Source organism: Ictalurus punctatus, chromosome 19, assembly GCF_001660625.3.
Source record: "Ictalurus punctatus breed USDA103 chromosome 19, Coco_2.0, whole genome shotgun sequence".
Lineage (NCBI taxonomy): Eukaryota > Metazoa > Chordata > Actinopteri > Siluriformes > Ictaluridae > Ictalurus > Ictalurus punctatus.
Window position 1 is genome coordinate 15,537,983 of NC_030434.2, and position 20,955 is coordinate 15,558,937.

The 20,955-nt window shown below is 36.7% G+C and overlaps 3 protein-coding genes and 4 non-coding genes across 8 annotated transcripts in view; 6 read left to right on the forward strand and 1 right to left on the reverse strand.

The window, feature by feature from the left end:
- Positions 1–954: 954 nt before the first annotated feature.
- trnaa-cgc (transfer RNA alanine (anticodon CGC)) lies at positions 955–1,026 on the forward strand. The gene has a single exon. It is a non-coding gene; the product is annotated as a tRNA-Ala (tRNA).
- Positions 1,027–2,270: 1,244 nt separating this feature from the next.
- On the forward strand, positions 2,271–2,342 carry trnaa-cgc (transfer RNA alanine (anticodon CGC)). Its single transcript has one exon. It is a non-coding gene; the product is annotated as a tRNA-Ala (tRNA).
- Positions 2,343–3,586: 1,244 nt separating this feature from the next.
- On the forward strand, positions 3,587–3,658 carry trnaa-cgc (transfer RNA alanine (anticodon CGC)). The gene has a single exon. It is a non-coding gene; the product is annotated as a tRNA-Ala (tRNA).
- A 1,320-nt stretch (positions 3,659–4,978) lies between these two features.
- On the forward strand, positions 4,979–5,050 carry trnaa-ugc (transfer RNA alanine (anticodon UGC)). Its single transcript has one exon. It is a non-coding gene; the product is annotated as a tRNA-Ala (tRNA).
- Positions 5,051–7,333: 2,283 nt separating this feature from the next.
- lyrm5a (LYR motif containing 5a) lies at positions 7,334–9,975 on the forward strand. 2 transcript variants are annotated; one of them, NM_001201038.1, is made up of 3 exons: positions 7,334–7,345; positions 9,160–9,233; positions 9,391–9,975. In NM_001201038.1, the coding sequence occupies exons 2-3, from the start codon at positions 9,189–9,191 to the stop codon at positions 9,601–9,603; spliced, it is 258 nt and encodes an 85-aa protein (NP_001187967.1). In that variant the 5' UTR covers positions 7,334–7,345; positions 9,160–9,188; the 3' UTR covers positions 9,604–9,975. The 2 variants fall into 2 exon arrangements, with proteins under 2 accessions (NP_001187967.1, XP_047018025.2); XM_047162069.2 differs by lacking the exon at positions 7,334–7,345 and adding an exon at positions 8,331–8,353.
- Positions 9,976–10,446: 471 nt separating this feature from the next.
- On the reverse strand, positions 10,447–18,423 carry slc5a8 (solute carrier family 5 member 8). The gene is made up of 15 exons (XM_017494049.3): positions 17,900–18,423; positions 17,539–17,604; positions 17,372–17,423; positions 16,200–16,267; positions 15,959–16,113; positions 15,088–15,228; positions 14,866–14,995; positions 14,685–14,773; positions 12,604–12,713; positions 12,438–12,505; positions 12,260–12,346; positions 11,511–11,728; positions 10,858–10,961; positions 10,657–10,745; positions 10,447–10,572 (listed from the first exon to the last, which is right to left on the reverse strand). Exons 1-15 carry the CDS (start codon positions 18,251–18,253, stop codon positions 10,447–10,449), a joined length of 1,857 nt encoding a protein of 618 aa, XP_017349538.2. The 5' UTR covers positions 18,254–18,423.
- Positions 18,424–20,220: 1,797 nt separating this feature from the next.
- Positions 20,221–20,955, forward strand: part of utp20 (UTP20 small subunit processome component) — a 32,238-nt gene continuing 31,503 nt past the window's right edge. Inside the window, exons 1-3 of the mRNA XM_017494050.2 lie at positions 20,221–20,418; positions 20,699–20,779; positions 20,919–20,955. The exon at positions 20,919–20,955 is cut by the window's right edge and continues 30 nt beyond it. Of these exons, the coding sequence (XP_017349539.1) occupies positions 20,368–20,418; positions 20,699–20,779; positions 20,919–20,955 (169 nt within the window). The 5' untranslated portion in view covers positions 20,221–20,367. The remainder of the gene's footprint in view (positions 20,419–20,698; positions 20,780–20,918) is intronic.

Below are 20,955 nucleotides of genomic sequence, written 5' to 3' on the forward strand. Positions count from 1 at the left end.
TCTATCTTGCTAAAGACATTAGCTACAACCATAATCGTGCCACATACCATCTAATCATTGCCTTAAGAAGTTTTTGATCACCTAAAACAGGTGTGTTAGATATCTGTTGGGGAAGAAACCCTTTTTTGTGAATATCTTTGGCTTTTCATCTTGTTGAAAACTCTTTCTGTACCTACAGGCAGAAGCAACCAGGATTTGGGCTAAAATCCTGATCCTATTGATGCGTTTGGGGCAAAGTTACAACTTGTACTTTGCCTACTACCGGTAAAAACCGATGAAATCGCTCCCTCAACTTGAAAACAATTACCTTGTCAAGATAGAGTGGTCTTCTCAAGTACCAGTTCCATTCATGTTTACAGACTGACCTCAATTATCATCTGACCTCAAATGACCTATTTGCCTACAAGTGTGGGGATGTAGCTCAGTGGTAGAGTGCATGCTGGATTTATTGTTATTTCTATTGGAAACCATTAGAATTTCTGTGTTGGTTTCTATTGTTTTTTTTCAGCAGGGTAGTTTATGTATGGGGTGTTAGAATCAGTCTATAGGGTTAAAAACTGGACCCTGAGACAGTCATAGTATTTCTTTGATCCATTCGTCACTAACCCTGTTCCTGGAGATCTATCTTGCTAAAGACATTAGCTACAACCATAATCGTGCCACATGACCATCTAATCGTTGCCTTAAGAAGTTTTTGATCAACTAAAACAGGTGTGTTAGATATCTGTTGGGGAAGAAACCTTTTTTGTAAATATCTTTGGCTTTTCATCTTGTTGAAAACTCTTTCTGTACCTACAGGCAGAAGCAACCAGGATTTGGGCTAAAATCCTGGTACTATTGATGCTCTCTAACTTGTCAAGCTAGAGTGGTCTTCTCAAGTACCAGTTCCATTCATGTTTACAGACTGACCTCAATTATCATCTGCCCTCAAACGTCCTATTTCCCTCCATGTGTGGGGATGTAGCTCAGTGGTAGAGCGCATGCTTCGCATGTATGAGGTCTCTGGTTCGATCCCTGACATCTCCAAGGTAAATAGTCTTTAAGACTTTAGAAAAACTGTTCCATTTCCTTTCTGGGGGCCATAACAATAGAAACCCTTGGGTAGTTTGGTATGTTTTCAATGGAAACTCTAATGGTGCCTGTGGGTCTGTATTGGTAAATTCTTGCCTTCTATTGGTGGCCATACTATTAAGGTCCAGTAATGGTTTTCCAGTGGATTTATTGGTATTTCTATTGGAAACCATTAGAATTTCTGTGTTGGTTTCTATTGTTTTTTTCAGCAGGGTAGTTTATGTATGGGGTGTTAGAATCAGTCTATAGGGTTAAAAACTGGACCCTGAGACAGTCATAGTATTTCTTTGATCCATTCGTCACCAACCCTGTTCCTGGACATCTATCTTGCTAAAGACATTAGCTACAACCATAATCGTGCCACATACCATCTAATCATTGCCTTAAGAAGTTTTTGATCACCTAAAACAGGTGTGTTAGATATCTGTTGGGGAAGAAACCCTTTTTTGTGAATATCTTTGGCTTTTCATCTTGTTGAAAACTCTTTCTGTACCTACAGGCAGAAGCAACCAGGATTTGGGCTAAAATCCTGATCCTATTGATGCTCTCTAACTTGTCAAGCTAGAGTGGTCTTCTCAAGTACCAGTTCCATTCATGTTTACAGACTGACCTCAATTATCATCTGACCTCAAACAACCTATTTGCCTACAAGTGTGGGGATGTAGCTCAGTGGTAGAGTGCATGCTGGATTTATTGTTATTTCTATTGGAAACCATTAGAATTTCTGTGTTGGTTTCTATTGTTTTTTTTCAGCAGGGTAGTTTATGTATGGGGTGTTAGAATCAGTCTATAGGGTTAAAAACTGGACCCTGAGACAGTCATAGTATTTCTTTGATCCATTCGTCACTAACCCTGTTCCTGGAGATCTATCTTGCTAAAGACATTAGCTACAACCATAATCGTGCCACATGACCATCTAATCGTTGCCTTAAGAAGTTTTTGATCAACTAAAACAGGTGTGTTAGATATCTGTTGGGGAAGAAACCTTTTTTGTAAATATCTTTGGCTTTTCATCTTGTTGAAAACTCTTTCTGTACCTACAGGCAGAAGCAACCAGGATTTGGGCTAAAATCCTGGTACTATTGATGCTCTCTAACTTGTCAAGCTAGAGTGGTCTTCTCAAGTACCAGTTCCATTCATGTTTACAGACTGACCTCAATTATCATCTGCCCTCAAACGTCCTATTTCCCTCCATGTGTGGGGATGTAGCTCAGTGGTAGAGCGCATGCTTCGCATGTATGAGGTCTCTGGTTCGATCCCTGACATCTCCAAGGTAAATAGTCTTTAAGACTTTAGAAAAACTGTTCCATTTCCTTGCTGGGGGCCATAACAATAGAAACCCTTGGGTAGTTTGGTATGTTTTCAATGGAAACTCTAATGGTGCCTGTGGGTCTGTATTGGTAAATTCTTGCCTTCTATTGGTGGCCATACTATTAAGGTCCAGTAATGGTTTTCCAGTGGATTTATTGGTATTTCTATTGGAAACCATTAGAATTTCTGTGTTGGTTTCTATTGTTTTTTTCAGCAGGGTAGTTTATGTATGGGGTGTTAGAATCAGTCTATAGGGTTAAAAACTGGACCCTGAGACAGTCATAGTATTTCTTTGATCCATTCGTCACCAACCCTGTTCCTGGAGATCTATCTTGCTAAAGACATTAGCTACAACCATAATCGTGCCACATACCATCTAATCATTGCCTTAAGAAGTTTTTGATCACCTAAAACAGGTGTGTTAGATATCTGTTGGGGAAGAAACCCTTTTTTGTGAATATCTTTGGCTTTTCATCTTGTTGAAAACTCTTTCTGTACCTACAGGCAGAAGCAACCAGGATTTGGGCTAAAATCCTGATCCTATTGATGCTCTCTAACTTGTCAAGCTAGAGTGGTCTTCTCAAGTACCAGTTCCATTCATGTTTACAGACTGACCTCAATTATCATCTGACCTCAAACAACCTATTTGCCTACAAGTGTGGGGATGTAGCTCAGTGGTAGAGTGCATGCTGGATTTATTGTTATTTCTATTGGAAACCATTAGAATTTCTGTGTTGGTTTCTATTGTTTTTTTTCAGCAGGGTAGTTTATGTATGGGGTGTTAGAATCAGTCTATAGGGTTAAAAACTGGACCCTGAGACAGTCATAGTATTTCTTTGATCCATTCGTCACCAACCCTGTTCCTGGAGATCTATCTTGCTAAAGACATTAGCTACAACCATAATCGTGCCACATGACCATCTAATCATTGCCTTAAGAAGTTTTTGATCAACTAAAACAGGTGTGTTAGATATCTGTTGGGGAAGAAACCTTTTTTGTAAATATCTCTGGCTTTTCATCTTGTTGAAAACTCTTTCTGTACCTACAGGCAGAAGCAACCAGGATTTGGGCTAAAATCCTGGTACTATTGATGCTCTCTAACTTGTCAAGCTAGAGTGGTCTTCTCAAGTACCAGTTCCATTCATGTTTACAGACTGACCTCAATTATCATCTGCCCTCAAACGTCCTATTTCCCTCCATGTGTGGGGATGTAGCTCAGTGGTAGAGCGCATGCTTCGCATGTATGAGGTCTCTGGTTCGATCCCTGACATCTCCAAGGTAAATAGTCTTTAAGACTTTAGAAAAACTGTTCCATTTCCTTTCTGGGGGCCATAACAATAGAAACCCTTGGGTAGTTTGGTATGTTTTCAATGGAAACTCTAATGGTGCCTGTGGGTCTGTATTGGTAAATTCTTGCCTTCTATTGGTGGCCATACTATTAAGGTCCAGTAATGGTTTTCCAGTGGATTTATTGGTATTTCTATTGGAAACCATTAGAATTTCTGTGTTGGTTTCTATTGTTTTTTTCAGCAGGGTAGTTTATGTATGGGGTGTTAGAATCAGTCTATAGGGTTAAAAACTGGACCCTGAGACAGTCATAGTATTTCTTTGATCCATTCGTCACCAACCCTGTTCCTGGACATCTATCTTGCTAAAGACATTAGCTACAACCATAATCGTGCCACATACCATCTAATCATTGCCTTAAGAAGTTTTTGATCACCTAAAACAGGTGTGTTAGATATCTGTTGGGGAAGAAACCCTTTTTTGTGAATATCTTTGGCTTTTCATCTTGTTGAAAACTCTTTCTGTACCTACAGGCAGAAGCAACCAGGATTTGGGCTAAAATCCTGATCCTATTGATGCGTTTGGGGCAAAGTTACAACTTGTACTTTGCCTACTACCGGTAAAAGCCGATGAAATCGCTCCCTCAACTTGAAAACAATTACCTTGTCAAGATAGAGTGGTCTTCTCAAGTACCAGTTCCATTCATGTTTACAGACTGACCTCAATTATCATCTGACCTCAAATGACCTATTTGGCTACAAGTGTGGGGATGTAGCTCAGTGGTAGAGTGCATGCTGGATTTATTGTTATTTCTATTGGAAACCATTAGAATTTCTGTGTTGGTTTCTATTGTTTTTTTTCAGCAGGGTAGTTTATGTATGGGGTGTTAGAATCAGTCTATAGGGTTAAAAACTGGACCCTGAGACAGTCATAGTATTTCTTTGATCCATTCGTCACCAACCCTGTTCCTGGAGATCTATCTTGCTAAAGACATTAGCTACAACCATAATCGTGCCACATGACCATCTAATCATTGCCTTAAGAAGTTTTTGATCAACTAAAACAGGTGTGTTAGATATCTGTTGGGGAAGAAACCTTTTTTGTAAATATCTTTGGCTTTTCATCTTGTTGAAAACTCCTTATGTACCTACAGGCAGAAGCTACCAGGATTTGGGCTAAAATCCTGGTACTATTGATGCTCTCTAACTTGTCAAGCTAGAGTGGTCTTCTCAAGTACCAGTTCCATTCATGTTTACAGACTGACCTCAATTATCATCTGCCCTCAAACGTCCTATTTGCCTCCAAGTGTGGGGATGTAGCTCAGTGGTAGAGCGCATGCTTTGCATGTATGAGGTCTCGGGTTCGATCCCTGACATCTCCAAGGTAAATAGTCTTTAAGACTTTAGAAAAACTGTTCCATTTCCTTGCTGGGGGCCATAACAATAGAAACCCTTGGGTAGTTTGGTATGTTTTCAATGGAAACTCTAATGGTGCCTGTGGGTCTGTATTGGTAAATTCTTGCCTTCTATTGGTGGCCATACTATTAAGGTCCAGTAATGGTTTTCCAGTGGATTTATTGGTATTTCTATTGGAAACCATTAGAATTTCTGTGTTGGTTTCTATTGTTTTTTTCAGCAGGGTAGTTTATGTATGGGGTGTTAGAATCAGTCTATAGGGTTAAAAACTGGACCCTGAGACAGTCATAGTATTTCTTTGATCCATTCGTCACCAACCCTGTTCCTGGAGATCTATCTTGCTAAAGACATTAGCTACAACCATAATCGTGCCACATACCATCTAATCATTGCCTTAAGAAGTTTTTGATCACCTAAAACAGGCATTTATACTATGATAGTATTTCTTTGATCCATTCGTCACCAACCCTGTTCCTGGAGATCTATCTTGCTAAAGACATTAGCTACAACCATAATCGTGCCACATACCATCTAATCATTGCCTTAAGAAGTTTTTGATCAACTAAAACAGGTGTGTTAGATATCTGTTGGGGAAGAAACCCTTTTTTATGAATATCTTTGGCTTTTCATCTTGTTGAAAACTCTTTCTGTACCTACAGGCAGAAGCAACCAGGATTTGGGCTAAAATCCTGATCCTATTGATGCGTTTGGGGCAAAGTTACAACTTGTACTTTGCCTACTACCGGTAAAAGCCGATGAAATCGCTCCCTCAACTTGAAAACAATTACCTTGTCAAGATAGAGTGGTCTTCGCAAGTACCAGTTCCATTCATGTTTACAGACTGACCTCAATTATCATCTGACCTCAAACGACCTATTTGCCTACAAGTGTGGGGATGTAGCTCAGTGGTAGAGTGCATGCTGGATTTATTGGTATTTCTATTGGAAACCATTAGAATTTCTGTGTTGGTTTCTATTGTTTTTTTTCAGCAGGGTAGTTTATGTATGGGGTGTTAGAATCAGTCTATAGGGTTAAAAACTGGACCCTGAGACAGTCATTGTATTTCTAGAAAATAATGTACTTGTCAACCTGCAGTAGTCTTCTCAACTACCAGTTCCATTCATGTTTACAGAGTGACATCAAATCAGTATGGTCGCTCACAGTGTAAAATACCCCTCCAGTACTTTTTAACTAGTTTTTATCAGTACTGGCTTTAGACCAATTAACATACAGATACAGTACTTGGTTAAATCTGTATCTCTGGAATACAACATGTTTTATGTGTAAAATAGTAAACTTTATTACAGCTTAGTTCTCTTATTCAAAGTAGTTATAGTGTTCAGAAACGTTTTTGATCACTCGTGTTCCATACCTGTCCGTTATATAGTTTTATAAAAGTTTTTTAACTTTGTGATTTTTTTGTGACTTTGTAAAACTTTTGTGTTTTACAAAAAACACAAAAGCAAAAAAATTAAATAAATCCATATATCTATCCATCTATCTATCTATCAAAGCAGATTATAGATTAGATTATATATATAAATAGATTTTATGTGGTATAGATAATCATTATCTATACCTGGTTAATCCTATAGATAATAATCATTATCTATATCTCATCATCATGGTCTCCTCCAATAAGGTGGTTGCGGGGCTTCCCGGCATCTCCAAGTCAAGAGGTGTTTTGAACTTTTTAAGTTTTAAAAAATGGACAATAGAAACCGTCATAGAATTTGTCACGTATTTAATGGAAACTCTAATGGTCCCTGTCGGTCTCTACTAGTAATTTGTTGCCTTCTATTTGTGGCAATACTATTAAGGACTAATGGTGCTAATGTAATGGTTTTAATAGTTAATTTATGGTTTGTAATGGTGTTTGGAGTGGAAACCATTAGAATTTCTAATCATAATTGTTTTGGTTGTTGTTGTTTTCAGTAGGGTATCTAATAAGTAATGATTAAATGGAAAGCATAGAATAACTAAATAACTGTAAAGATAAACAATTAGAATCAGAATTAACATAATTTATTCCCAGAAACATTTCTATGGAAAATGTGTGATAATGTGTGTTGTGGATTACATTCACTGTTCTGTCAGATAATGATTATATTATACAATGTACTTACACTTTCAGGCGAGGTTGTGAGTTCAGACCTTTTATATTGAAGACGAACAGCAATGGACCGCCCCTTTTAGTCACGTGAGTAGTGGATAGAAAGCCATGCCTCTCACTAACCTTCTGATACGAACTTGAAATGACGGTGAGTGTTTACGAGCTCTGGAAACATGCTACGTGCAGCGATATTTCAAAGAGACAAATGTTACCTAATATGCTATTACTTTTAGGTTAAATACACAACCCATGTTTTCATTCAACAAGTCTTGAGATAAGAGCAGTAATAAGCGGTTGATGGTAGGCCACGTACATGAAGACAAAAAACTGCCCCTGAAGAAGGAGCAATAATTTTTAAAACGAATAATTTTCTTACACTCAAAATCACATTTTTAATAATGTCAGTGGGTTTATTTGTCTTTGTTTCTTCACTGATATACGCTATGTTTGTGCTTTGATTAACGCTGTAGCTTAGTTCCTGTTGATTAGGTTTGCATTTGCGTTTTGTAGTTTCTCAGCCACCTGCTTGCCGTAGTTTGTTCAAATTTACATATTGCATAGAGGGACACCACACTCGTATCATATCCGGTGTACGAGACATAGTTTTTAGTATTTTATTAATGAGCTCATGGACGTAACCATGGTGATGTTTAGGAACGCCAACATGTATTTAATGTTACAGCCATAACATTAAAACCACTGACAGGTGAAGTGAATAACACTGATTATCTCTTTACACTGGCACCTGCCAAGGGTTGGGATATATATTCATGTGGATGTTACTTTGACACATACCACCTACATAAACATTGTTGCAGACCAAGTACAACCCTTCATGGCAACGGTATTCCCTAATGGCAGTGGCCTCTTTCAGCAGGATAATGCACCCTGCCACACTGCAAAAATTGTTCAGGAACCGTTTGAGGAACATAAAGAGTTCAAGGTGTTGACTTGGCCTCCAAATTCCCCAGATCTCAATCCGATCGAGCATCTTTGGGATGTGCTGGACCTACAGGTCAACTTACAGGACTTAAAGGATCTGCTACTAACATCTTGGTGCCAGGTACCACAGCATACCTTCAGAGGATATGTGAAGTCCATGCCTTGATGGGTCAGAGCTGTGTTGGCAGCACAGTGGGGACTTACACAAAATTAGGCAGGTGGTTTTAATGTTGTGGCTGATCGTTGTGTATCTCTCAATCACATGCTTTTTCATTTCTTTATTTTTTTAAATGTTTTTTTTTAAATATAATATCTCAACCACAAGTGAAGTTGTAGCATTTTAAAATCTGGTTACTCTCAGAAGTGAAAAGGGGGGAAAATTGCATTTAAACATGTCATTCCACTGAAACATGCCCTGCCTTCCTCTACATTTAAAACGTATTCTGCTTATGGAAAAACAACATTATTGTCAACTTTGTAAGAATTTATAAGTTTACAATGGGAAATGAGTTATCCCTTTGATTATCAGCATCAGCCACATAGTCTAATCAGCTGAGGTAAAAGTCACTCATGGCATTGTCTTCTCTTTACGTTCCAAATAACTGTCCAAAAAAGTAATCAAATTGTGAGGAAAAGCACACTTAGCTAGCTAGGCTTTAGACATCTTTAGGGAGACAATGCATGTACTGCTGCATTTGTTAAACTCGCTCCTTTCCCAGCATGATCTCTGCAGGCTGACAGCCAGGGCCAGGTTAGAAAAGAAACAAATAAAACAGTTTCATAGTGTTTTAAATTAGATCTGTCAAAGTATATTCTTTCAAATCAGATTTTCCAAAATTTTTGGTCAGTTTACAGACAGTTATGACAGCTTTCCAGGGCCACCTGACATTTAGCAGGATAGTGTGCAGTTTTGTGTAGCAGTGTATAACAAGACTGAAATGGTAAATACCGTTATACTGTGCCCCATGAGTGTCAGATTATAACCATTTCTTTCTGTTGATTTTGTCTTTTCTGTAAAAGGTCAATTAGTGCCTTGGAAAAAGGAAACGATGAGCAATCCACTTAGGGGAGAAGTTATCAGATTGTACAAGAATGTGAGAAAATCTCTGCTTTTACAGTTTTTCATCATGACTATGTAATGTCTGTGTAACTTTGTATTCACTGCAATATTGGAATCTGCTGTTACAATATAGTATGAAGCAGAGTGTAAACAGATTTAAACTACTGTTATTCGTTTTTTTGGTTTTAAAGCTTCTCTATCTTGGGAGGGAATACCCAAAAGGCTCGGTTTACTTCAGGGAGCGTCTAAAATCAGCTTTTCTGAAGAACAGAGATGTCACAGACCCTGAGAAGATCCAAAAGCTTATTCATCGAGGGGAATTTGTGATTAAGGAACTTGAGGCCCTTTATTTCCTCAGAAAATACAGAGCCATGAAGAAACGCTATTACGAACCAGAACACTGATGTTATCATGTCTATACTATTGGTCAAATGCTACATACGGTAGCGGAAAAAGAATGTATAAACATTACTAAGATGTTTTATTGTGCTGAAACGAAAAAGCTATTTGTGGCTTATCCTTTTTCCATTTTAAGATGAATATAACAGTGGTGTTGTACAGATCATAATGCCCAAACTGCCACGGTTATAACTTGAGTGGTAAACCAAGGACCATATGATAATGATTCATGTCATTAAAAAAAAAATAAACACAGAACAGACACTGTCCTGATCTGAACAAAGACTGTTCTCAATTGCCACTGATTTTGTAAATTACTCTTTATATGTGATGGTGGATAAGAGCAAATGCAACAATAAATGAATAGATTAGTCAAATACTGTGTATGGTTTATTTATTTGTAATATAGTGCCATTCTCACATCTAAGCTCAAACTGTAAACTACATTTACATTACAAAGGACAGAGGTTAAATAGTGTACTGTTTAGAAAATGGTCTTCAACTGAGATTTGAGAACAATAGATGAACAATTACAAAAGAAATAGCAAGCTTGTGGCAAGAGTGATGTACAACATCTACTAAAGGCTTGGTGATGGGTTATAGTATAGTTGATATTGAGGAAAGGATCAAGACTGATGATTTTATGTTGTTGCAGTGATGTGAGGTAGAATAAGGGGTTAATTTGAGATTTATCTAGCAGGGCCATCTAGCAGAACTTCAGGTAAGTTCTCATCCAGATAGAACTTTATATTTGATGGGAAAACGTGCATCATGGACAGTAGTCAACTTGAGTGGTAGACACAAACCTTACTTTTGCCCTTCTTCAGAAAAGATGAACCAAAAATGTTCTATGGAAGAGTTTCGTGTGTCTGAATTTTTATGATATCCAGCTCCACATCACAAAATGCAAGGTTGGTTCTGCCAGATTTCTCTTTCTCCGTAACCATGTCAAGTCTGTCTGCATTTCCTGTGGCCTAAAAAAACCCCCAAATGAACCAAAATTGTCATACAGAAATATTGCAATAATAACAATGCAAAAGAATACAGCCTACACTTACCCTCCGCTTTAGGGTTTTGTAGATCTTGTAGCAGGTTAAATCCTCCTTCGCTAATGTTAGGCCTGGTTCCAGTTTTAATGTTCTACCCCCTATAAAGCAAATATGAAAAAAAGGAAATACAAAAAACGTTTAAAACAAACAAAATATAGCACTAAAATACACTGTTCTCACTGATATTATATAGAATTTAATACATCTTACCAGAGAACAAACTCACAATCTGCCCAATAACTATGCACACTAGAGTCCCCATAGGGCAGAAATACATGTAAGAGAGTGAGTACCAATAATCAGCCAGCAGAGGCCTGTAGAAGCAAGATGAACAAAGTGGAATTTGGTTTAAAAGTGCAGGTTTTTCATATATTTATTCAGTGAGCAGTTTAATATAATAATTATATGAATAACCAGTTCTAAACTAATGTCGCAAGTGCAGGGAAGTACAGAGAAACATCAGGCTTTGCTTGAGTATAATGTTCTGGAGAGCTTCACACTAGACTTTAAGCAGTCAAATTAAAATTTTATTGATCACACGCACAGCCTTACACAATGTGATATGCAGTGAAATGTTTTTTATTGAATTTTTATGACTGTCCATGACATAAAAATAGAATTAATTTAAACCAGAATTTACTTGTATACAAGTAGAAAAGGAAAAATATAATCATATAATATAAAGGATAAAAAAGAGATGGCAGCAACAGGCTGGACTATATTTGGAATAAAGTGCAGATATGTGCAGTTGTGCAGTCAGTCAATCTACTAATAATGCAATCCATAAGGTAAAGGAACCCCAACGTGCAACAATATTATTAATGCATATTGCACCGAAACATTATATTAAAAAACCTACACACCTGTCCACAGCTTTGTCCGGCTCAGCTGAAGTGACATAGCTTGCCAGTGTTGAGTAGCTAGTCCAGTTCATTAAGTCATTTTCATCGGTGGTCACGCTGCAGCCATGTGTCTGTAAATGAAGAGGCCTGGTGTTCTCCGGTAATGGGTGGTAGATCTGGGCTCCAACGCAAATCCAGAGTGACACGACTAATCCACTGACTAGTCCAGCCAAGCCTCCCTGCATTACACATGTAATAATATTATAATCCCACAGCACTGCTAACAACATGGTTCTGATGTAGTGTCAGCTACAAGACAAATCACAGTAAGTATCAGTCTGCTCATGTACGTATGATGTGTTGTTCAATAATAAAATTTAATCTCTCTTTGTAATCAAACTGTTGTGGTATAAGAGAAATAAAACACTTCAGGTGGTAACAGTAACTCTGCTTCCTGACAGGTCTCACCACACCACCTTGTCAGTGATTATTTTCCTGCCACAACATGTCCTCTCAAGTTTTAGTCAAGTTTATTGGCATAATTCCTTTCACAATTATAATTCTCTCAAACCATCTTAACAAAGGAATAAAAACAGATTATTTTCTTTATCGTACTACTGCAGTTTTTTGCCTAAGTTTCCTTTTGCACTTAGTAAAGCTAGGTTAAGACGCTCGTCTTTTTCGATTATACTGTATATCTTTACATATTCTTTTAGGATCATATGCCCAACAGCAAGCTGTAAATTAAAGGCAGTAATCATCACACTGACTTTGGAATTAGCAGATGGAAACAGGATGCCTAAAGAAAAGAGGCCGAGTAGAGGTCCGTTGAGAGTACCAACAACACTGATAGCTGTCTGTAAAGGAAAGCAGAGATCATTCACAAAGCATCTAACAAGCCAAATCACCATATACACAGTAGTGCTTGTTTCTAATTGATAAGTTTACCTGTAACAATCCTCCCATCAAAGATGCAAGAGCAGCCAGCCCAATGCATACTACTCCATAGAACACACCTGTACCAGTTATATACGACAGTAAATATAGCTGTTAGCGATAAGAGCTAGTGTACAACAAGTTCTACACAGTCTTATGTACAGTATGTCCTTCTCACTCAGTCCTTTCGATGCCCAGGAAAGTTTTTGCTCTGACAAGCTGAAGTACGGTCCTATCAGCTCTGCAACTGTCACTGCAGCTAGAGAATTCACACTGGAGGAGACTGTGCTGTAATATGCGACACACACAAATTAATTAGGATTAGTATTTTAGCCACCCAGTGCTTGTTTAGATGAGTAAATTTATTTGAATATATTGATTAGAATGTCTTGGTGTGGCATTTCTGCCAAAAGCACAGAATCATTATCTTTATGTAATGGACTCCACCTTTTTTTTTTTTTTTTTTTTTTTTTTTTTTTTTAATGTTGCTTGGTGTAAATATATTAAAAAAGCTAGCTAATGTTACCCTCTCTAAAATCTTTCTCACATATGCCACTGTAATTGCCTCATTTTGAATCATTGAGTCACTGGAGATGTTTATGTGCGCAGGTTGATGGTATTGCATGACACTTAATATACTTGCAACCAAAAATTGCCTGGATCCGAGTGGGAGATATTAAAATTATACACATAACTATAACTACAGCGTGTCCCAAAAGTCTCCATACCTAGGGGACTGTGTTTGCCAGCACCATGTTGGCTGTGTCTTCGTCAGTGGATGTCCGTGGACGTCCACTTCTCAGTTGGACCACAACACTTCCAATCTTTTTGAAGTTTGGCAACAGTGTTATGTGTGAGGTGCTTGCCATGTTTGCTGTTAAAATCCATTGCAACTTTGCGACAACTTCCGATCCAGCATTCAAAGCATTTTTAAAAGTTATCTGGAAAAATACTGTACATATATATATACTATAAATTAAGTATGAAAAATTGGGGAAGACATTTAGCTAAAAGTATTCATTTCCCCTATGTATGGAGACTTTTGAGACACCCAGTATAACTAAATCTATATACAAAATAATGGAATGTGCTTTGTAAGTATATATTTTTGCAGTTCTGTATTGACAGACAGTCATTCAATAATAAAAGTGCATTGTGGATTGTGCTGTGCCTTGCCATTTACATTTTTAAATGGTAAACATTTAATTTTTCAGTATTTAGAGTACATTGGGGGAAATAAGTATTGGACATGTCAACATCAATTCCATCAATATGTTTTGCAACAATAAGGTTCCAAAGGTCTTGGGAGAGCTTTTTGCTTTTACCCATCATGAGATGTTTCTTGTGTGACACCTTGGTAACCAAAAGCCTTTTTATAGACCATCAATTTACTAACCCAACTGATATTAATTTGCACAGATAGGGGTTATAATTACTTATGGATTTCAGCTGGTTTCTTGCCTTACCTTGCCTTGGAGAGCTGCTTTTTCTTAATGTGTTCGATACTTTTTTCCTGTGTCATTCCACTTTATTACACAAAACTTTATTTACTTTAATGTTGTGAATTCTTTATATTTTCGGATTTCTTGAGTTTATACTGACGTCTTGTGAAAATTTTATGTGAATAACCTTGGAACATTGGAAATATATTTACTGAAAAAAATGTTGACAGTTCCCCCACTGTATATTGTCTTTCTTCTTGGGTTGAGCCGATGTTTGCTGTTTTCCTTTCAAATGAAGCTTTTTTAAATTTTGTAACAATTGTGTAAAAGAAAGCTTTCAGACTCAGCTAGCTGAAAAATACAAACAGATTCAGTCAATCAGTCAATACATGTTTTATCATTTGCTGTTAACATGGAGTCACTGACACAGTATGCTATCGGGGTTTCATTGTCTAAAACTGTTCAGTTTTTGGTTGACTAATTATAAGTTTTTGAGAACAAAATTTAAACTAAAAGTAACAATAAACAAATGACTAAAACTATTATATAGTGTATTTTCATCAACACACTAAGACTAATACTAAAGCCAAACAAGCTGTTCAAATGAACATTACTATAAAAATGTTTTATAAAGTTTTGGGTGATTTCAACAGACAAAAATCCTACTTTGATAATTAAACGAAGCTATTTCTGGTTGGAGTAAACCTGCTCTTGTTTCTAATCACTGTTCAACAGTCCTAATTTTGGATACAATTTTACTTCACCTGTAAGTCACTTTGGAAAAATAAGCATCTCCCAAATGCTATAATGATCTGACCTCAATGTGCCACTGTATGCTGCTGCCACAAACAGGCCAGGAATGCCTGGGTAGTCCCCCAAGATATCCATCACCAGGTACGGCATGAGCTTTCAAAATCACATGATGGGTTGTCGAAAAATAAGTGAGATATATGGTGCATATGCCATCTGCTATGCTAATCAGAGTGTTTTGTATTTACCTGGTCCTTAGCAGACACCATTTTTGATGTCCATGGATCACAGTTCTTGTAAAATGAATACAAACACAACCCACAAAATACTGAAGACAGAAGAATAGTCCAGAGTGACACCAGGTTTATATACAGAGCCCTAGAGAGAAACGTACAGTTATTTCATAGCGTTTCTTTGATCTTTTGATGCCACCTAAAACTTGAGAGTGTGTTTTCTTATGAAGAGCTCACATTTTGGCATGGAGAAGCGTCTTGCAGGACACATATCTCTGCACCTGAGCTTGATTAATACTATACATACTGGTCCAGACAAATGTACTGCCGATGATGACGGTCCAGAATGTGTGCCTCCTCAGAGGGTTGGGATCAAAGCTGAGACAGAGAGGTAAAGAAAAGACAAAGACTCACATTCTACACTATTTCAGCAATGCATCTCTGTTATAGTTTAACCTTCCTGTTTTTATCCCATATACAATACATATATATTGTGACGTACTGCAAAATACTATATAAAATATTTGTGAATATACTTTATATCATAACTTAACTGATTGTCCAGAAATGTAGATACAGAGTATTATAATATATTATATAAGGAATAAAAGATGAAGAGCATGCTGCTAGTAATCAGTTACAGAGTGGTGCCTGATGCAAAGCCCAAAGTGTTTTTGTTTTTGATTAATTTTCTATAACAGCAGCTCAGACAATGGTTTGGATGCAAGAAAAAATACAGGTTTCTATTAAAGTGCTTGCCCTAATGCATTATTATCTCTACTGTAACTTGAACAGGGACTTGTGTAACTGTCGTTCCAGTGTGGTTAATCAATTTCTCTGAGGAGATGTTTATTTAGCATTCTTGGAAGTGTTTATAGCAGCTGAAACAGGAACTAACTTGTTCGACTTTCCAAAAAATAACAGGTACACTCTTTTATTTTTTTAATAATTAAAGCACTGGCCTATTTTATGTTGTTTGATATATTGCTTGTTTTGCACTGTAATTGTATAATGTAGACGTATCCATGGCTTTGCAGTTGTGACATTTTCATTTTTAGTGAAAAAAGGGGTAATTTTAACCTGAACAGAATAAAAAGCATTAACTCACTCCCACAGGTTGAGTCGGCCACCATCAGCAGAGTTGTTGAAGATGACAGAGACCCCACCCTGTAGACGCACTGATTGGACGATGACAGCCAGGAACCCAGCCAACATGATGCTCATCTGGAACACGTCAGTCCACACCACAGCCTTGAATCCCCCCTGCCGTAGCATGACATTAGTTATATAGTATTAATATAGTAATAATATAAGGCTATGCTGGCTGTTTTTATCTGATTAAAACTTACCAAGGTGCAGTAGAAGGTACACACCAGTCCAGTTGATATCAAAGCTCCCCACAGATTTATACCTGTCACTAAGAGAAAGTGGAAATGTTCTCTTTGAGGTTTTCATGTGCTCTTAGCCTGCTGTACATGTCACACTCTGTCTTGATTCTTCTCTGTAATTGTAGTTGAAACAACTCTAAGATTAGGCTACACAGTACACAGAAAACAAATAATGCTTCATTTATTTAACCCTCCATAATGCCCTTCATAATGGTTAGAACAAAGACACTTTTAAAAAAAAATGTTTTTTTTTTTTTTTTTTGCTTGCCTCTGTACTCCACAGTTTTAACTTTGTGTATAAACAATTCACATGTGGGTAATGTGCACATTCTCAGAGTATTTGCTTAAAAATACATTTTAGTTTTACCATGTAGAAATTGCAGCACTTTTTACATACCATTTCAAGACACAATAACATTTGGGTCCTAGCAGTGGTATGAACGGTAAATTAGTCATGTTTAGTACAGTACTTTGTTGTATATTCTTTGCATGCAATGACTGCTTGACATCTGCGACTCATAGACATCACCAGGTGTTGAGTATTTTCTCTGCCAGGCTTGTACTGCAGCCATCTTCAACTCCTGCTTGTTTCAGGGACTAGTCCCCATTTGTCTTAAGTATTTGTCTTCATTGTATGAAAGGCATGCTCAGTGGGATTCAGATCAGGTGACTACCTTAGTCAGTCGAGATTTTTTCCATTTTTTACCTTTGAAAAAGAGGTCTTTCTTGGCCTACTAGTCTTTTTATGGTTACTAAGCTCACCAGTTCTCTCTTTCTTATTAATAATGTTAATTAGATAATAATGTTTATTAGAGTAGCTCATTAATTGATAATGTTAAATAAAACAATTTAACAGTTGATTTTAGGTGCTCCCAGGAGTCATTTTTTTCGTTTAGTTAATTAAAAATAAATTATATATATATATATATATATATATATATATATATATATATATATAGTGTATTTAGTATGACTTGGTTTATTAGCAACCTAATTCAACAGAATAATCAGCTTATATTGGGAATTCCTTATGCCATAATAAATAATTAAATGATTTATTAGTACCAAAACAGAGTTAACTGCACATTTAGAGAGTACGTACCGTATGTGGACCAACAGTTGTTAAGGCTTACCTTGGTTTAAAGCCAAAGCTGGTGCGTAGATAACCACTCCAGTGTACACTAACTGAGGAATGAGAGAAAAAAGAACAGTTTTTACTCAGTGCATATTGCGGTTCAGTGACATAAGCATGAAAAAATAGCTGCATGTGAATAGAGATTTTTGCAGTAAAAGGGTTCACTGTCTGAACGATGAACAGCACTGTCCCAAACAGCCGAACCACTTTGTTGAATCGCAACTCCAGGTACTGCAGAAAAACAGTATCATAATGAATAATTGACCTCTTGACCTATTAATGCCAAAATCATATATTTTATTTTTCTATCATTTAAAAAAAACAAAAGAAAATGATGAAATTAAGCAAAATGGGGTGTTCAAACTTGTGACCTGAAGAATGACGTTTTGAAAGAAAACATAAAAATTAAAGGGTCTACTTTTTCATGCTTTCCTGGGTCTTAGTTCTGTGATGACCAAAAAAAAAAAACCTCCATAATTTTAGAGGTTTAAAATCACTGAAGTGGTTCAGCCATGAAGTACCTTACCTCATAGGTGCTGGTTAATCCCAGCCTATAGAAGATGGGGAGGAAAATCTCTGAGCTGATAGCCACCATCAGGACAAAGCCTAAGCAGCTTAAAACATATATTGCCCCATTACAATACACCTCCACCGGAGTCGCTAGAACCGTGATGGCTGACATGAAGCTGGCTGTCAGTGACAGAGCAACAGGCACAGCCGTCATACTCTGGCCAGCCACCAGAAAATCCATGGGGGTCTGTACTCTGCGCTTGGCGATGGCATAATAAACACCGATAACTGCTGAGATGACCAGCATGAGAGCGAAAACCACATAGTCCGAAGTACCGAAGGATGCTGTTGTATTATCCTTGTTCTCCATTGTGCTCTGATGTAAAGTGAGGTAAAAGGGAGATTCAGTATAGAGTCAGTGTGTACAACACCAATAAGAATGAGCATTTATTAAGCATAAATGATGAGTCAAAATAGCAGAAGAGTCAGTGAAGACTTCTGAGCCTGTCTTCGTATTAGTGAGAGTCAGATGTAGTCCCATGGACAGATAGCATACCTCTCCACTTCTTCTTCATCTCAGTGCTCTTATTGTTTCTGAACCTGCCTTCAGCCCTCCCTCTACTTTGTTCAGTGCTTGGCATTCCATGCATGTCTCTTTTGTTCAGCCTGTGACTCCTAATGAATGTATTGGTTTGATACATATTTTCAAAATGAGTCATTTGAAAATTCAGTTCACCCTGTACTATATTTAAAACACATTATTAGCACATTATTTTACTTTGTGAATTTCATTTATTTTTGAAAATATACACTTGTTTCAAATCTGATGACTGCAACACACTCCAAAAAAGTTGGGACAGTCAACTGTTTACCACTGTGTAACATCCAATTAATTTATAACTGATAACTCTCCCCATTACAGAACAGATACCAAATGGAGAGAGTGGGGCAAATATGTTCTTCCTCCAAGACCAACCTCTGCATCTTGAACTGCTGCTCATACTGCATCACAGGACTGTGGAACACACTCAGAGGAAAGCACTATAATGCCCTGTTCTGGGTACAATGACATTTATTTGAGCTCTTTATACTGCTGCTCAGTAATCTGTGGCATTTGCATGTGCAGGTACATTGATGTGCAAAATAAAGTTGAATTCTTTAAGTTCTATGTGTTCAGTTTTTTCCCCGCCAGTTTTTATTCACTTTACTCACTAGTATTTTACTTTGCAGAGAATTTTTATTAAAACAATATTGTAGTGTAAAGAAAAACATGTTTATATTTGATATTTTATAATGTGTTTATATATATACAGCACTGTGCAAAAGTTTTAGGCACCCCATTTTTTTTTTTGTTATAGATTTAAACTTTGTTTAAACATTTAAACTTTGTTATAGATTTTTACATTTATGACTTCTACATTATTGAGTCAGTACAAAAAACATTTTAGATTCCCAAACATTAGTTTTCCAGCACAAAATTAAATGTTACAGAAAAACCTTTGTATGTCAGTATGTAAAGAAAGCAACATATTACGTAAGAGACCATTTTTCAGACAAAAAACATAATGAATGCTGCTGTAAAAATAAAAAGCAAGTGCAAAAGTCAAAGTCTCTAGAAGAACTGTGGCTGGTTCTGCGAGATGCTCAAGAGAACTTATCAGCTCATTTCCTTATAAAACTGCACACATTGTACCTGAGACTATTTTTTTTTCATCAAAGGGTCCCCTGCTGAAAAAAAAAACTATAGAAATCGTAATAGAATTTGTAATGGTTTTAAGGGTTATAATGGGAATTGTACTGGAAACTATAATGGTCCCTGTGTAACTCTACTGGTCATTTGTTGCCTTCTATTGGTGGCATGTTATGTCTAGTGGATACCAATAAGGACCAATTATGGTAATGGTTTTAATGGTTAGGTGATGCTTTGTAATGGTATTTGTAGTGGAAACCATAAGAATTTCTGGGATGGTTTTGACTGTTTTTTTTTCAGCAGGGTTCTCACACCAAATATTCATTTTGTTTTATTTATTTTCTTTATTAATATTCTTTTTGTTTTATTTGCTACTGTTTACCGCACTTTATATATATATATATATATATATATATATATATATATATATATATATATATATATATATATATATATATATATATATATATATAATGTAGAAACATTTAATTTCATTATTTTTTTAAAGAATCTTTGCTCTACACAATTTCATTGCATGTTCTAAGACTTTTCAGTACTTTATATTCAAAATTTTAGTATAGAAAAAGAAAATAAAAACGTCATTTACGACTAATCGAGGACCTTTTATTTTGAAACATATTTCTAACGCCACTTCCTCCAAAATGGCGGCGTCCTGACACGGCGTGTGTAACAACAGCTCTCTCACTAAATATGAAAAGTATAGTTTAAAAAAAATCAGTCTACGTTTTTTTTTTCCTCTCCTGAACTTCTGTTCGCACAGAACAGACTAGAAAATGAAGTTAAAGGCCAAGCCTTTGTCTCACAAATCAGAAAACACTTACCGGGTAAGTTTAACTCAGAGCAGCAGCTAGCATTGAAGCTGCATGAGTGCAGAACATTACATGGGGAAAACTTGAATGTGATCAACTCTGTGTACTAATAAATAGTTGTTTAAGTTTAGGACCAGTAATTTTTTTTTTTTTACTAACAATGTTTTTTTACAAAGTCATTACGTGTTATGTAGGTGGTTAACTTCTTATAACTTGTAATTCAGTACCTCATCAGTGTACTGTACTGTACAGCTGCTGTATTTATACCATGTTTTCCTTATTCTCACATTTACAGTTTCTCACATTTTCTGAGAGACTTGCAAATGTGAATATCGATGTGATCCATCGGATTGATCGGACTGGGAGTTACGCTGAGGTAGGTTTAACTACAGTATTCAATACACAGTCGATTAAATAAACTTTTAAATAGAATTGAATGGATCTGAGCTTTAATTGTGTTGATCTGAACCCGTTATAGCCCAGTTTCTATGCTCTTTCATCATGTTTCATACTAGGAGGTAGACACCTACTTTTTTGAAGGGTTAATGAAAT